This window comes from Haemorhous mexicanus, chromosome 10 (genome assembly GCF_027477595.1).
Source record: "Haemorhous mexicanus isolate bHaeMex1 chromosome 10, bHaeMex1.pri, whole genome shotgun sequence".
Lineage (NCBI taxonomy): Eukaryota > Metazoa > Chordata > Aves > Passeriformes > Fringillidae > Haemorhous > Haemorhous mexicanus.
The window spans coordinates 7841379-7858830 of record NC_082350.1 but is presented as its reverse complement, the minus strand read 5'-3'; the positions used below and the strand labels follow the sequence as shown (position 1 = coordinate 7858830).

General features: G+C 44.6%; 1 protein-coding gene across 7 annotated transcripts; it reads right to left on the bottom strand.

The window, feature by feature from the left end:
- Positions 1-2827: 2827 nt before the first annotated feature.
- On the bottom strand, positions 2828-17378 carry PROC (protein C, inactivator of coagulation factors Va and VIIIa). Of its 7 annotated transcripts, none has more exons than XR_009487649.1 (13): positions 15520-17378; positions 15075-15158; positions 14529-14692; positions 13596-13620; positions 12966-13076; positions 12127-12267; positions 11670-11779; positions 10660-10777; positions 7654-7924; positions 6183-6313; positions 5182-5281; positions 4625-4733; positions 2828-3077 (listed from the first exon to the last, which is right to left on the bottom strand). XR_009487649.1 is itself a non-coding variant. In XM_059855243.1 (11 exons), the coding sequence occupies exons 2-11, from the start codon at positions 15139-15141 to the stop codon at positions 5247-5249; spliced, it is 1173 nt and encodes a 390-aa protein (XP_059711226.1). In that variant the 5' UTR covers positions 15142-15158; positions 15520-17378; the 3' UTR covers positions 3297-5246. The 7 variants fall into 7 exon arrangements, 2 of the variants coding, with proteins under 2 accessions (XP_059711226.1, XP_059711225.1); XR_009487648.1 differs by lacking the exon at positions 2828-3077 and adding an exon at positions 3297-3478; XR_009487647.1 differs by having other exon boundaries at positions 4625-5281.
- Positions 17379-17452: the final 74 nt, after the last annotated feature.

The following is a 17452-nucleotide window of genomic DNA, read 5'->3' as shown; positions in this document are numbered from 1 at the left end:
TTCCATGCAAAGGATTTTCTTTTCATGAAGACTAATGTAAAGTTTGGGAGAAAGCCAGCAGATAGACCACTAAAAATTCCAGCAGCTTCCAGCTAAAAGCTTCCAGCTGTGGCTTACCAGTGACTTGGCAAAAGTCTGTTTTACCACTGGGGAGGAGAACATTCTTATGTTAGGGTGGATAATGCTGTTTCTTTGTTTCTGCTGCTACAGTCTGACAGTAGAATAACATCAGGTACTCTGTGGTTTCTTTGCCTCTACCTCTGAAAATGGCTCTCTGCTGAGCTTGCCTCCAGTAAGAGGACTGACTGTTCTTGCACAGGTAATTGCCAGTTGGCATTTTTTCATTAAGAAAAATCACCTTTGCGCTGCAGGAGCAGAGTTTTGTAATGAGTAGTCTGTTACTCTGAGGATCCTAGTGTTGGCTCAGTTACTGCTGACACCAGTCATGGAGAGACTGCAAGTTTGTGTAGGGGTCACATGTTGAATTTGCCCCTGTGAGAGTGGAGGGAATGACAGTAACATAGAGCTGTGTGCTGGGACACCAGCTTGAAGAGAGGAGACCACCTGTGCTGAAGGACACCTGTGCTGGCTGGGGCACTAAAGAGTTCTGCTCCTGCTTTCTCCAGGTATGTGTATAATGCAGTAACCACCTCAGGTGTGTGGTTTTAGCATGCTGAGCCCTTCAGGGGCTTAGGGTTTGGGGTTTTTTTTCAATTTTAATTTTAAGCCAGGACATTCTTTACTGCCATATAGTGGCAAATTAAACACTGTAAAAAATAATTGAACTGTGTTGAGCTGTTCAGAGCCAGAGTCTGTTTGGCCTGGGAGGTTCAGGGGTTAGAGGGATTATTTTTTTTATCCCTCAGCTTTTTTTGTAGTTCTGGTGCTACAGTCCTGCTGTTTATGGGGGTTGCTGGGGGTTACTTCTACATCCTAAGAGGCATAAAACAGACTGAGGGTAACATGAGGGTTTTTTGAATCAGAATTTCTGTGCACAAGCCCACACACAGGACACTGACCAGACACAATAGAGTGAAAATTAGTTCCAAATAAGGACGTGCAAAAAATGCCCTAAACCATGATTTAAGATCCAAAACAAGACAATGGAAACAAACACTTCAGTTGTGCCTGCTTGCCACATGCACTTGCCTTCACCTTTGAGCCCTCAGTTTTACCTCCCTTACCATGCTCAGCATTCTAAAGAACCTCACCTGGCCCTGGAACTTACCTTGTAAAAATTACCAGCCTTCCAAAAGGAGGCAAAGTCTGGCTTTCCCCCAAGGACATGCACACAGAACCTGAAAGCACAGATGATCTGACTCACTTAATAGAGAGGGTATTAACATTCCAATCCAAAAGCAAGATAGGGGAAGAGTGATAAAGGTATTTAAGGTCCCTATTATCAAAAAGCCCAGAAGACTGAGAAATGCATATGGTTCTATTGCTCTTGACCTGAAAAAAACAACTTTATAATGGCTTGATGAACTCTGCTCCTCCAGACAGACCCACTGATGATAAAGAAAGAAAGCATTTAGGTGTGGTGTTTATGGTGAGATTGGAAGTAAAGTATTACCTGCCAGGGGCAATGTCCATGATGACACTGTGCTTGTCCTGTTACCCTGGAGTCATAGTGCTCCAAAGCAGAGTTGATGTTTGTCTCAGTGGTTTGATGGGTGGGCTGGGACATGTCCAAACCACCTCCCCAGTCCCAGGTTGACCAGCCCCTGTTCCCTTCTGGTCAGAGCCCTCCCATCACTGGTTCTGCCCGGCTGCATTTCCCCCATCTCCTTCCCGCCTGGCTGCAGGTGCTGTGGTTTAGTTCTGCCTTGCAGCACCCTGGCTCAGCTCACCCTGGGCAGCCGGGGCTCCCTGGGTGAGCCTGCCTGGCCTGGTGGTCTCCAGGGCCCCACGGTGCTCAGGGACAGCCAGCTCTTGTCCTGCAGTGTTATCATCTTAGTGCAGGGGTTCCATACTGTTGTCTCCTATCGTGAAAGTTTCAGTCCTCCTTGGTGTTTCTCAGGGGCAGCTCCTCAGAGCACTGACTCTTCTTCACAAAGCAGCCAACTGACTCCAGTTCCCTTCTCAACCACCCACCCACTCTTTTATAGCACTCTTCTCATTGGTTACAGCTGTGGCCTGTTAAATTCAGGCCTCTTCCTACTCTTTGATAACTGGCCCAGCTGCAACTCCTTAGGGGTAAGACTATTTTCTACACTATCTTTTTTTATTTTCTTATATTTTATCCCCCTACACTGCAGCACTGTCCCACAGTGGTTTCTGGGTCACAGAGCCCACCAGTGTTTTGTTCCAGCTGAAAACATCTCCTGCCATCCCCATTTGTCCAGTGTCACCCTTTGTGCACACGCTCTGTCCAAAAGCATCCTTTAAAGTCTCCTTTTCCCCAGCATCACCATGTTCCAGCTCTAACTATGTCCTCTGTGCTCCCATTCCACTTGGGCACAACATCCCTGTGCTCCCACCGCAGAGCCATTTCAGCCCCAGCTGCTGTTCCTCCAGAGCCCACCCGGCTTTGACCAGGCCACAGGGAAACAATGCTGGAGGGAAGAATGACAGAAACAAAGACCTGAGCTTAGGATATGTGGTGTCATGTTGAACTCAACACAGTTCTTCTCCTGTCCAAGGATGGTACTCAACCTTCCAGGAAGAGCCCAGGAACAACTCTGACATCGTGATGTTCAACAGCCTGCTGGCCACCAGCCGAGGTGTGCAGAGCTCTTTGCCCAGGAGCCCATGGCTGTGCCTTCTCTGAGTCAGCAGCATCAGCCAGGAGGAGCCTGTCCAGGACAGAATGCAAGCCCAGTGCTCCTTTCCTGCCTGCCTTAACAACCAGTTTTATTCATACCAAATTGTAACAACCAAGATTATTTACATCTCATTGCTAACTTCCCTCTACTTCTCCTAAAATCAGGTTTCTCACTGTTTTCTCCTGTGAATGGAAGATCTCCTGAGCCTCTTCAAATGAACACTCTTCCTCATTGCATTCTCTCTCCAGGTTCTCTGGCTGGCACATTTATGGACCCACAGCATCTCACAGGCTTTGTCTTTTCTCATAAACACTAGAAGAGCAAAACTGAACAGTTGGTACAGGAAGACAAAGCAGCAGCATTGTTACAGTCACAGTCAGACAGGTATTCAGTAGAGTGGTAAATAGGGGGAGTGGAAATTTACACAAACAGTCCAAAGGACAAAAAAATTAGCCTGCGTTCAAGCAAAAGCTAGCAGTAGTTAAGGCTTTCTTTCAGTGAATGAAAAGAGCCACTACTGAGACCTGTAGGTAAGTGCAGAAATAAATTTTTATTCCACAAGACTCTTGAGAATTGCAGCTTCTTCTGTGGAGGACGGCTATATTTTTCTGCTTAACCATCTTGACTCCCAGCAATTATTAGTTTGATATTTGGTAATGGAGACCCAGAGTTTTCCAGGTGCTACCATGGCCACAACAGGACAGACACCAATCCTCCATGAAGAGAAATATTGACATGTCAGTTTTAGTTCATCTCAGCTTCACTTCACTGTACAACCTGCCCTCCTCCTGTGATGCCTGAAGCTACTGCTGCCAGAAAACTATGGGAGGAATGGCTGAAAGAGGCAATATGGCAGTAAGGTCCTGCCCATACACCCCCTGCTGCTTCTGAAGGTTTTTGCCTTTTTGTTACATCTCAGAAGTGTAGCCCAATAGCCAAAGCCGATCCAGCAGATGCTGGGAGAAGTTGCTGCTACCAGTGTTCTAAGGTGAAAGCTTAGGCTGTAATTCCCACAAAGCACACAAAAATCCACATAGCAATGCACTTAACACTGCTCCATTTTCCAAGTCATGGGGCAGTGCCCTTGGACAAAGAACCCAGTTTTGAGACGGACTGTGAAAACACACGTTTCTTTGTAGTTGCAGGAACAATATCTACAGCAATGCCTGAAATTCTAGAATTATATTAAATTGCCTCATTTCTAGGCAATTAATAACAGCCCACAAAAATTCTTAATGGAGAAAGGCTTTGGACAGATCCTGCTGTCTGGTAACAGAGAAAATGTCTTTCATGTACATGAGTGAAATTTCCCTTCACCACCCCTTGTGTTCTGGAGTCACCTCAGAGGATTTACCTACTCTTAAGTAGGTGTCCCACACAGAGGAGATGCCTGTGGTGAGCCTTCTGGTGTGTAGATACACTGCCAGCTCTGCTCTTCTTCCTCTGCAAGGACAGCCACAATGATCCCCAAGATCCTGTACACTCCTGTGCCTGTTCTACAGCTCTCTGAAACCACTTCCAAACCTTGTGTGGTTCAGTCAACACAAAAGGTCCAAGAACACAGGCTGAGAGCATCTCATTTTAGCTTCCCAAATTGGAAGTCTTTGCCATGCAAAAATCATTATGATTTTGGATTCAATATCACAAGGAGAATATTTTTCAACAGGAGAATGGGCTAAGTAGAAAGCTAAGCTATAGATTTCTCTTCAATATATATAAATAGTAGTTTTTTCTTGTGCATTTCAGAAAGTGTTTCTTCAACCCACAGGACTTTGTGTGCAGAACAGGAATGTAGTTTCAATTCAACTGCTGAAATTGCCACTGTAACACAAATTAAAAAGGTAACTCAGAAGTACTACCTGAATATGAAAACATGCAGCTGCTGTTGATATAGCCCATCAGCAAGAGAAATATCCCAAGTAAGGAGCTGCTCTCCATGTCAGTGAGCTTTCAGAACACTCTGACTTCCTTCAGAGGGAAAAGAAGAATCAAATTAGTCTGTTGTCATGAAACCAGCCAGCAACAAAGATGAAGTAGAAGCAAGAGGACAAGAGCAGGGATGAAGAAATCAGAATCTCCCCAGTTCATTCTGACCTCGTGTCCCTTGTTCTCCAAGCCACCCCAGCAGGAATTCCCACAGGCAGAGGCTGAGCCAGCCCAGCTGCGGTGCAGGGTCTGAGCCAGAGTCCCTATGGAAAAGCCATGGGGAGCACAGGAGTGCAGGGGCCAGACTCCAGAGGAGCAGGTGCCACCCCCAGCCACAGCCCAGTCCTCGCTGTGCTGGCTCTTGTGCCAAGGGCAGATGCACAACCAGCCATGAGCTCCAGCAGTCCCAGCAGCCACTGTGCAATTCCTGATGGTCTTGGCAAATAAGATCATCCACGCCAACCCCAGCCGGGCACCAACCACCACGTACCTGGGAGTCACAGGTACAAGACAGAAGTTTGGATTTCTTGGCATTACCTTCCCACGCTGAATGATTTACCAGGATTCGGCAGCACGTACCCCTCTGCTTCCTGCAGAATGTTTTCAAAAACACAGGATCCAGAGTGAGTTCACCTACACAGAACCATGCAATTATACTCACTTCTTTCTTTAGTTTTTTAGAGGAAGACAGGAAAGAGATCTAGATGTAGACCAGGAATAGCCATGAGGTCAAGAGGTTGATCATTAACTCTTCACAAATATTGACAGAGGAGAGAAAACCTGGATTCTATGAAACACATTAGAAAACCAAAATCAGAAGAAAATTGGATGTGTGTTTCCACACATATACACAGGTGCACTAAAAAGAAAATCAAAAGGTTTTTAAAAATATCCTTCAGTAATAAAAGCTACCTTTTGCAACAAATTTATTCAGGAAAATATGGAAATTTTGAGAGCAGATTTCTGACATTCCATCACCTTCCAGCAGGTAAGACCAACCCATTTGGAAAATACACAAGCTGCTCTGTAAACCTCTGCTGAAATATGCAGAGCTGGGAGTGTGCAGCAGGATTCACAGCAGGCAAGCAAATATTGCCCTGTCACAGCCACTGCCACTCCAACATTACAATTTCTCCTGTTACTCAGACCTGTGTTTTACTGGCTTTGAACACATTTGTGCAAGTCAGTGTTACAGGTTCCCTCTTCCCAGTGCAGGCCTGGTGGGAAGGCTGCTGTTCAAAGCATTATTCTTTAACATTCGTCCATCCCTAAATCCCATCCCAAGGCAAAAAGAGGGAGGAGAAAGACAGAGCCAGCAAGTGACACAGAAGCCCTTGGCTAGAGTGCTACTTCTTCAGTGCATGACTCAAAATCCTCACTTGGGTAATCAACACAGATGCAGCTTCTGAAAGAACAAACTTGAGAGGTATTAAGCATCCTTGCTGATATCATATTAAATTTCTTACAAACTCTAATAAAATTTCATTATACCTGAGAGTTTTTTGTTTAACAATCTCGTCACAAGAGCAGAGTGAAGTTCTTCACTGATCCAAACATGCATCCAAGCCCATCGAGATGTTGGAAATGCATCACTACAGCAGAGACAGTTTTCCTTTTTCTTTCTACAAGATTAATTATGTTTAACAAGTCTCAAGTACTAAGATTAGAAACAAGTATAAACTGTGATATTAAACTTCCTTGAACTATTGCTACTTCCTATGGACTTACTGATGCTGTATGTCTTAATTTTGTATACTGATATACATACAGACAGAGACACAAACAAACGTATTTATCAGTAAAAGCATCAGAAATGCTTACACAGCCTGCAGCCCATTGCATCCCCCAGAACAGGAATGAACAGAAGTGTTTGCTTACTTGTTAATTAGAAGAGAATTACAGACTTCATGATAAATAGAGCCTGCAAAAGCTTGGAATTAAAGTGGGTTTTGGTTTGGTTTGTGTTTTTGTTTTGGTTTTGGTGTTTGTTTGTTTGCCGGGGGTTTTTGGGAGTAACACTAAAGAGAGTTCCCATTCTCTTTTAAGGACGTTTGGGAGGGTAAAATCTGGCATCAAGTGTGCAAAGAATGGAAAATACAAGTAAGTTCCAGTCACCTGCTGAATCAACAATCTGTGAACACTGGAGTAAGGTGTGAAGAACTGGAGGTAGTAATGATGTAATAAAAATTTCACTGGGTTGAAAGAAAAATTATACAAATACCAAGCAAACTAAAGAGTTACTGTGGGTAATACCTTGCAGTACAGCTGAAATGACAGAACTGCATCTCTAGGGTTATTTGCAAAACACTTTTCTGTGTTCCCTCCTGTCTCCACCCCAACCACTTCACACATTTTACATAACTGACATTTTTATTTCAAAGATAGAGTTGTCTAACTGTGGACAACCTTATTTTCTACAATGCTGTATGTACAGCATCTCGGCTAACAGAGGATATTTTCTTGCCTGTAAGGCCAAAGTAGGACCATGCCACAAATAAACAACATAACCTGCAACAAACCAATGTCAACGAGGAAAAAAAAATAGATACCAAGGAAAACAGCACACAAGGTTAACACATACTCAATATTTAATACTGAAGATCTGACAGTACATTATAGTGCATACTGTCACTAGCACAGAGTCACAACATTCCAGACTCTGGATCAGAATTAACCCTTCAAAGGAGCTGACATATCTATGTGGTGCTGGATCCACTCAAGGTACTGACTAACTTTGGTGTACACTCCAAATTTCTCCCTTCTTCCACAGCCTTCACCCCAGCTCACCAGCCCTACCAAAAACCAAGTATCCTTGTATCTAGTGAACAAAGGGCCCCCGCTGTCCCCATGGCAGGAATCTTTCCTGTCTCCCAGGATCCCAGCACACAGCATGTTGTCAGAGATCTGGGAGCTCATGGCCTGGGTGCACTCGCTGCGGGGTACGATGGGGATTTCGATGTACCTGAGGAAAGCAGCGTAGGTGAGGTTACGCTCGCTCATGGTGCCCCAGCCCGTCACCACTGCCTTCTTCCCACTCCTCATCAGCTCCTGCTCTGCCAGGTTGCGGGTGGGAAGGCAGATTGGGAGCGCGTATTTGTAATACGCCACATGCTCAGCCAAGTGCAGCAAGGCTATGTCATTATCTGAGGTCGTCTTGGTGTAATTTTCGTGGGTCACCCATTTATCAATCCAAATGGTTTGCTCATCTGCCTCAGGACGGAAACGGAATTTACCTGGAAGAGCAAACAACACGACAGATGCTGTCAAAGCTTCCTTTACTGTGAAGACCAAAACATCTGGAATATACTGGGCGTTAGGACTGCACTCCATGTTTTTACTTCTCTTGTAATACAACTGTTTATGTCGTAAGCTAACAGTGTTCTTAGAGATGGACAAATCTCTAAACTTTTCATCTTTATGGAAATCATTCATTCCTATACAGCTCTAGAGCTCTGGTCATCAGCTGAGAAACCAAATTGCCCTGTGGTGTTCACATTTCAGTACACTTGTGCAGTGTGAGTCACGAGGAGAACATTCTTGGAGCCAGCATTCAAAGCTGGGAGAGCAAGCACACCACAAAACAGGACGTTTACAACAGGACGCATAGCCAGGGCCTGAATGGCTGAATGTCAGTATTTGTAAGATAAAGTTGACTGACAGGTAAGATTATTCCTTTCTGAAATCTTACATCTGTATTTTAAGGAATTTTTCACTGCTTAAGACTCCTCGGTTGCTATTTGTGCTACATGATCATGGCTACTTCATGGGCCAAGCAGTTATGGAACAGCAAGCAAGAATCTATGTTGAAAAGGGCCAGAAATGCAAGAAGGCATTTGTGATACATTGCAATAGGAAAGGCAGAGCTAGGTTTTCTGGCAGGCTGCCAATGAGGTCTTGTAGGTTTTTTTCTGTAAGGAGTATCTTCAAGTATAGGGACTTACAAGCCACTGTAGTTACAGAAATATTCTCAAAAGATCTCCTAAACCCAGCTTTGAATCTTTGCCTTCCAGACCATCTGAGTCTCTCTTCTTGCTACTCTGCAGACAGACAATGGACAGTTCACATGTGGCTAGAGCAGACAGCTGACTGCTCTGATGTCTTGTACTGAGTGGCATCAGCCCCTGATGGATTTGCTAGTACTGAGCCAACAATCACAAATCAGTTTTTCTCTCCCATCACAATCTCTTTTCTTTGTGGTGACAGTTGTGCAGCATCCTGAGGCAGCCTGAAGCCACTGTGGCTGGGGGCTGGCTGGCAGGGCTTTATTCCTCCCTTCACAGATATAAGCTCTGCTTTAGGTCTCAGAAAGATCTCTGGACTCAAGCACTGTCAGGCCATCTCCTCTGAGGGAGGCAGAGTGGCTGTGCAGGAACACGCTTGCTGTGGGGCCACACGCTGGCCACCAACCAGTGGGTGACACCTTTCACACTGCAGTGACAGACTCCCTCACCCCCAGGGGGACACACTGACTTCTGGTGGGTTATCCACCCCCAGAGTTTTAAATTCCAAAAATCCTGGATGTACACCTGGAGGTACTGAACCCAGAGGCCGTGGAAATGCATTGAGTCCCTTCTACACAATAAGGACCATCATACTCTTGCTGCTGGCACAAAAATACTAACTGTGAAGGCAGAAACATGATTTTGAATTGAATCATTAGATCCACCTATCTGATCTATCTTCTTGGAGTTCTGAACACACTTCTGGATGCTCTTAGGCTGGTGATGCAGGAACAAGAGCCACAAACAGGAATATTGTGTTCTTCTCAAATCCATCTTCCAAAACATCAGCTACTCTGAGAACTAATTTTCTATTTCAGACGCTAAAAAGGCACATGAGTGCTGCTACAAGACTTCTCCCCAAGCTGAGTGTAAACTCAGATGCAAGTTTCCCCTCCAGTTTCACTCCTGTGGATGGCAAGCTGCAGTGAGACAAGTCCAGAAGGGTGTGGGGTATCCCAGCCTGACAGACACAGGTTGAGTAGCACCTGTGCAGGCTCAGTACCAACACTTTCCTGGCTGTCTGCATGGACATGGCAATGTCTTCATCCAAAACTCTCCTCCTCGTCGCTCACAGATGTCTCCAGGTTTTTCTGATGAGAACTGCTTTTGTGGTGACAGATGTCTCTGTGAAAAGGTGAATATTCTGGCACTAAGAGGACCCAAGGCTACATCACACACTTTCAAATTCATTCTTTATGCTGGAAGTACATAAACTTATTGTCTCTGCTCTCTAGCATCTGCACATCCACAGTGTGTATGGAACACGCACACAGATATCTATTTTTAGGGCTATATACACAGACAATATATTGGCAGGACTCTCCACAAATACTGGGAATAAGCTAGCCTTTCACTAATGGAAAGCAAGCAGTTGAGCTGTTATGCCTCAGCACCAATGCCAGATGGAAAAAATTGTTTAAAAAAAAATCTAACTGTGAATGAAACACTAATTACCTTTGTCTGTTAATTCAGGAGAAGCACTTACTTGACACAGTGACATTTTCTCATGCTCCAGGGCAGCAGAGCAGGTAAAGGCAGTGTTGTCATTCTGCAGCACCTCTCCAGTGAAACATTCTTAAGTAACAGTGTTTAAATACATGAAAAGGCAGGAAGAGACCCTGTGACATTCTCCTTCTGGGATCAAGACTTTTTTTCAGTATTGGAATGGTCTTAAATATTTTCATCACCAGAAAAACACAGGCAGAAGAGACCAAGACTTTCTACTTTACAGACCAGCAGCAGGGCTCAGTAGACATCAGCTCACTTCCAGAGTAAGGCTCAAATGAAATCAGATTTTACTAAACTTTGTTTTAAGCTAAGGTGCATATAAAATAGTGCCCAGACAGACCATTCCTATAGCCAAGGACTTTTGTCTTCAGAACCTGCCAGTCTTTTCCCTGAGATGATAAATGTTAGGAAATAAACAGTTATACTTAAAAAACACAGGGACAGGTGATTTTCCATACCAAGTTTAACTTTGAACCCCTTGTATTCCTCAAGGCAGTGTGCTGCTGTTAGGACCCAAGCTGGATGGATGAGAACACCCCCACACAGAAACATCCCTTTGGTATTTTGCAGCATAATCTGAAACAAGACAAGGGAAGTGTGACACTGAAGGGAGCACAGCTCACAGAATACTGTACTCATTCTTCTTGGGTGCTGCCAAATACCCAGACTTATCAAGCACCAAAGCATGTCATATTCACTGAAGCCAAAGCTCTACAGGGGGACAAAAGTTCTATAAATCGAGTCTCTGTGAAATACCTACAAAAAAGTTTTGAATGTCCTTCCTGAATGAGGGCTGGCTTCATCCAAATCAGCATGGGGTGATGCTGGTCACTGTAAAGAAGCACTTTGCACTCAAAGCTTTGAAATACAGAGCACAAATGAGGGGTGTGTCCCACACCAGACACCGTGCATCATCTCAGGCTGCAGCTCACATGCTGTGGTGTAAAAGGCCTTTTAATATCAAAGGGAATCAGGCCCTAATTATTTGCATTCATTAGTTCCATGGTAAGCTCTGTGAGGTCTCCCTTTTCTTTGTGATAAGCCAACCTGCCATGGCATATTTTGCTGATTAAGTCTGCTAACTTGAATTTATGACAGACAAGGCTTATAAGAAAGGGCAGGAAGATCAACTCCCACTGGAAGGCTGTTGCAGGAGCTGAAGCACATATCACACACCATGATGGAGCAACATAGCAGGTGAGTGCCATCACCATCCTCTCTCTTGGTGGTGTTGGCACGGTAAGGTCAAAAACTTGGCAACAGCACCAAGGTCAAGAATCCTCACAGATACTAAATTATTTTTTCCTGCTACTCCAACCTTTGGGATGCTTTCGAAAAAGCAAAGGGAATCTTAACTTCATATGACACCATCAGTAACAAGGCAAGAGCCTTTCTGGAGCAGAGAGGGAAGCAGAGCAGTTCAGGAAGAGCCTGAACTATTTGTGGCAAAGAATCCCTTTCTCCTTACCTGCCAAGGGCTGCCTCCCCTTCTTCCAACTGTTCCATCAATGAGCCGAATATTGAAGTCTGCTTTGGCTTCAAGGTAGTCTGACTTCACTCTTCCACAGGGGAACTCCACTGCAGAAGATGCAGAGAATTCACTAGCAAAGCCCAAGTCACCCAATCCTCTTTTTAGAGGATTTCCTCTGTCTAACCTATATTGTTCAGAGGCTTCAAGGAAGTCCCTCAGTGCTTGGCAGAGGAGGCAGTCTCCTGATTCCCCTTTATGTCTCCCTGAGACAAACATGGAAAAATGGCCATAAAGGGGGTATGGAGTTGGGAAATGCAGGCAGAGTTACTCTTCATGGAATAGATGTTTTGAAAATGAGTACAAAGTGCACTGCAGACAAATCTCCCCTAAAACTCTTTTACATCAGTCTGAATAATCCTCTGCCAAAGCTGCACTACAAACATCCTGCTCTTACCTACAGGCTCACACGTGGTGTGGTCATCCCTGAGCTGATACCCTGAAGCACAGCTGCACAAGCGATGCTCCTTGGCAGGGTCCTCCCTGCAGAAATGTTCACAGCCCCCATTGTCCACGGAACAGTTGCTGTATTTGACCTCTGTGGGAAAAACAAACAGCAAGAGAGACGTGGAGTTGGGAAGTCAGAGTCACAGAAAGGTAAGGTGGCAAAGTGACATCGTGCTTCAAGGGGATAACAGCTGTCAGTGGATTTGGAATGACAGTTGTGGGCTTCAATAACACTCAGGCCCCTAGACAGCAAACAGACCTAGGTCCAGAATCAGGGAGTGGGGAGATGGAGGAAACAGATTACTGTAGACTGGAGAAGAGAAAATGCCCTGTCACTATGTGCCAAGTCCCACAGTGAAAGCTGTTGATGATACATGGCATACAATGCTCATCCCTAAATATGCTGTGCAGCTTTTGTCCAAGGAAGGAACTGTCACAGTAATAAAATATTTGCAGTGGATTGGGTTTTCCCCTGTATTTAAAAGCCCAAATTCACCATAATCCCCAATTCTAAAGTAAACCCCTGCTTCAAAGAGTTATTTCAAATATTGTCCAAAATTTAGGTATCTCATACCTTTAAAATTATCCTATGGCAATACAAAGTTAATTTTGCTTTAGATAAGCACAGATAAACCTCTTACCACATCAAGAAGCAAGAGAGAAACCACATTAGTAAAGAAAGTAGTAAAGAAAGAATATGCCATGCAGTAACTGAAGTGTCCATCCCTATCACACACAGATCCCTCTCACAAAGGATGTTATTTTATCGTGGATTAAATGCAGTGTTACCATAACTGCACAAAATCCCCTCCCAGCCTTTGTTACAGATGCAGGAAAATTCTCCAATACTGTCCTTGCAGGTCCCGTTGGAACAAGGATCTGGTTCACACTGATCTCCATCTGAAACAGAGGTAGGAAAACTCAGTTGCTGAACCATACAGAGCTCACAGATCAAACATCAACACATACAAACCCTCCCCAGACTCCCAAGTATCAGCCATGTTTCTGGCACTTCATGGTGACACCTCTGTGGCACTTGGCCAGACACAGGGTCATCTGTTTGGGTTCTCAATTACATCTGCAGAGTGAGTGGAGTGGGCAGAAGGGGAGGAAAGAGTAAAGCCTGAAGCAGGCAGGACAGCAGCAGGTTACTGCTGGACCACATCAGGCATGGTTAGAGCATCAAAGCATTTTTCACCAATTCCTTAACTCTGGGAAGATGACTTATGATAGGTACAGGTGCACCTCAAGTGTTTTAGGAAGGTTGCTCGTGTGATAGAACAGGAAAACATCCTCTGCACACCCCTTATGAGAAAGAATGAGAATTTGAATCAGTATATGACACATGGCAGGAGGAAGGCTGAGTACTAGTAACTCCTGAGGAAGCAGAGAGAAGTGGTTAGGAAAGTCTTTACTTACCTACATACTTGTTCCAAAAATTTTGCTGTGGAGAAACAAAACTTGTATTACAGCAAGAAAAACATTTTTCACAAGTGAGGGATTTTAAGTGTTTTGTGGTCTTGGCCAACAAGACACAGCACTTGGGTCAGTAACATTGATCTCATTCTTCTTGGCACTGCAGTGACTGGCACTACAAACCAAGAAAACCAGCCAATGATCCTCCTGTACTGCCTGTACTAAGCACAGACTCCCCTGCTCGGCTTGCAGGCTATTTTCTTGTCACTTACTACCAGGTAAGTTACCTGAGCTCACTTGAGCCCAGTTAGACAAAACATAGCATTCCAAGGACAGCCCCTCTCTCCTCTGGGACCTGAGGGACAGCAAGGACTGGGTAATCCTATACTTTGAGCCTACTCTGCTAAAAACAGCAACAAGGAGTACAACCCAACACAACAATTGAGTGTAGAAAGGGGCAGGAATCAGCAGACAGTAAATATAGTGTCCAATTCAAAATAGCAGTTTGGAAAAGGAGAGAAAGAACATAGTGATAAGAGAAATGTTTGTCAGGCTTAAGTGGGAGACTTGGGAGATACACTGAAAAGCAGTCAGGACTGATGAATGGACAACAAAGGGGAAAGACTAGAAGGACTGGGAAAAACTTAGCAGCAGCAAGAATAGCCAGTGGGGTCAAGCAAGGATTGAAATTAACTGTCTAGGACCCAAACCTCACCAGGTGGGTCAGGTGGGACATGCTTGAGTAGCCAAGCTTTGTGGCCCAGAGGGTAACTTGACAATCATTGTAAAACAGGACACTCAAAACCATGCCTACACCTGAGGAGTCAGGAAAGATCCGTGTTCAGTACTGACAGCATGATGTGCCCTGGGTTGCAATATTCTAAGAAAATTATTGATTGGCTAAGTTATCTGATCCTTAAAAACAAACCAACTTACTGTTTTTTCCCTGGTTTCAAATATCTCACTGGCCTCCTCAAAGTCACAGCGCTCTTCAATGCACTCACGCTCCAAAGAGCCTGGCTTGAGCTCCTCCAGGAAAAAAGTGTTTGCCCGCTTCTGGATTCTCAGGACTTGGTTGGCATCTTTACTGCTGTAAAATACTGCAAGCAAAAAGGTGAGAGCAGAAGCAAAGAAAAGAGCTGGCTGAAAACTCATAGTGTAGCTTCCCAAAGGACACTTAAGAGAGCAAGAGCCTCTCTCCAGTACAGCAAGAGAGGCTGCCCTAGACACCAAGTGCTGTCTGTGCTGTGCTGCAGAAGCAAGCTCCAGCCTCTGCCCTGTGGTACTCTGACATCTCATGGGGCTCAGCAGGGCTCTGACCAGGCAGCTGCCATAGCCCCAGCACTGTCAACCTCTGCTAAAGGAAGTCAAACCCCCCCAATGGGAATGATTCCAGCCACTCCCTCTGACTAACAGAGGAGCAAGAAATGAAACTGCAGTGACTGGGAAAGGTTGAAGGACATCTCTCAAAAGAATGCTTACTTGAGGTGCAGCAGCCCCAGGAAGAGCAGGCAGCCAGCAGCAGACCCACAGAGAGGAGCTTCCACATCCTGCAGCTGGAGTCAGCTGAGGAGGAGAGGGCAGGTGTCAAGAAGAGCACATTGCCAAGTGACACAAGACCCCAGTGCAGACAGCTCCCATCCATCCAGCTCAGCCAGCTCACCCACTGGCTTTTCAGAAAGCCACTTCTCTGCTGAATGCTCTGCTGTGCCCTGTCTCCCACTCCAGCTCTGGAGTGGCTGTTCACTAGGGTCCCTCCAGACTGGTTTGCTTGTTCCCTTTAATACATCAGCAGCTCTCCCAGAAAACTTCTGGCCTGTCCTGACACCCTCCCCTTGTCACTGGACACTTTCTACAAGCTTCATGCTCTATTAAAGCAAGCTGTACTTAGAAATCTCAAAGGATACAATACTTTTGAAGCACTTACTGCTTTATTCAGTGGGAATCAGTGTGATCTGTTCCTCCTCCATGAGCTCTGCTGGAACTTAGTTAATCCATAACTTCAGATATTTACTCTTTGGAGTGACACAAAGTGCTTTCTTTTTAGTTGTTAAACAAACAGTGCCCAGGGAGAGCTTGACCATTTACCTGCATAAAGGGGAAAAGTAAAACAGCTGAGGTACCCACTCTGCCTTTCTCAAACCATTTTCTCCTATTGATTCTCTGGTGAGCAGAAATGGTTATATATAATTTGCAAGTGTACATACCCAGTGCTGCGGTCTCTTGAGAGATCCTGCCCTCTTCTCATAGCACACAATCACCCAAAAGAGACACATATTGCCATTTTTAAGAGTCCTCTCACTTTCCTTTCTCATCAAAGCTTTCACCACAAAATAGCAAGGGGAACTAACCCCTACTGACAGCCCTAAAGAGATACCAGATGCTTGTACCAGCATATTGCATCTTCTGGTGTCCTGGGTTAGCTCTCATCAGAACAAAGTTTTCTACTGAATTCTGAACACTAAGCATTTAGAGAAAACCCTCAATCCTTTTCAGAAATTTTCTTGCATTGGAGGTGGTAGGAACCAGCACGTCCAAGTTCTCTGCAAACAGTGTCTGCAGTGGCACCTCTGTGAGCTGTGCAGAATTCCAGAATCACTCAGGCTGGAAAAAACCTTCAAGACCATTGAGTCTAACCTGTGACCAAACCCCCATCTTGTCACCCAGCCCAAAGCACTGAGTGCCACATCTGGTCATTCCTTGAACACCTCCAGGAAGGGGAACTCCAAACCTGTCTGGGCAGCCCCTTCCAATGCCTAATGACCCTCTGCAGAGTTGAAGATGATGTTGAAGATATGGCATCTTCATGCAAATTACCTGTGCAACCAGGAGTTCTCAGGGACACACTGAGTGGGGCAGTAAGTTTTTTGCTATTAGCTTCTGCCACATTATTAAAAAAAAAGACCAAAATTAATTCATCTGTATCAGAGGAGTAAGAGTATCTTCTGCCTCTGCTGTTGCCTTCTTTGCATTTTTTCTGTAGTGCCACTTAAAGCAGAGCCTGAAACTCAGGGAATGATGCATGTGTGAATAAACACAGTAGTTCTTATTTTCTCCTTATTCTGGCTCCAGGTAAGCAATGAAAAATGGTAAAATGAAAATTTTACCATTTTCATCATGCAAGAGCATGTAACATCAGAATGATGTTCCTGTTCAATACACTATTCTCTCCATACTTCTGTTTAATTATCACATACAAAGACGTTTTTCACATAGAAAATATTCATGACCATTGTAACTTACTTTCCACCCACTTTGTGACAGTGCTGTGGAACTCTACAACCATCCTGTCAATTTAAATAAATCTGCTGGAAGTTTTCTATCAGCATCTTATGAACACACCAATCTGTACAGATGGAAGAGAAAGCTTGTAACAATCCACTCAATGAACTGTTCACCCAAACACACCAAATTTTTTTTGATTCAAGTTTACAGGTGTCATTTATAACACTCAGTTCCTACATTTCATGAGAAAATTCACTTCTCCCACATTTTTGTAAGTGCATTTTCACATATTCCAGTCACTGTACATACTGCCTGCAATAAATGGAATACACAGAGGCCCAAGTGGAGGAGAGAACAACTGCTCCCATCTCATCCTGGCACTGCAGCACCATGGCCAGGAACAGCCACCTGAGGAGGGGTAGCCAACACAGCCCTGCTGAGTCTGACAGTGTTCCCATCGAGCTGTGGGTTTGCTGCCAGCAGAGCTTTGATCAGATGAGCACTAGCCAAAGCACCACATTTAAAACATCATTTGTTCACTACAAGACATAGCTAAAAAAATTAAACTGATGTCTTCAACTCTATGCCAATTAAACAAACACAAAAAAATGCTACGAAATTAGTCTACAACACTT

Coding starts and splice junctions, on each gene's coding strand:
- PROC (XM_059855242.1), bottom strand. CDS start 15,141: ATGTGGAAGCTCCTCTCTGTGGGTCTGCTGCTGGCTGCCTGCTCTTCC. Junction 10,778..11,669: donor GGGGAGGCAGCCCTTGGCAG/GTAAGGAGAAAG, acceptor GTCTTGTTTCAG/ATTATGCTGCAAAATACCAA. Junction 7,925..10,659: donor GGGGTTCAAAGTTAAACTTG/GTATGGAAAATC, acceptor TTGCTCTTCCAG/GTAAATTCCGTTTCCGTCCT.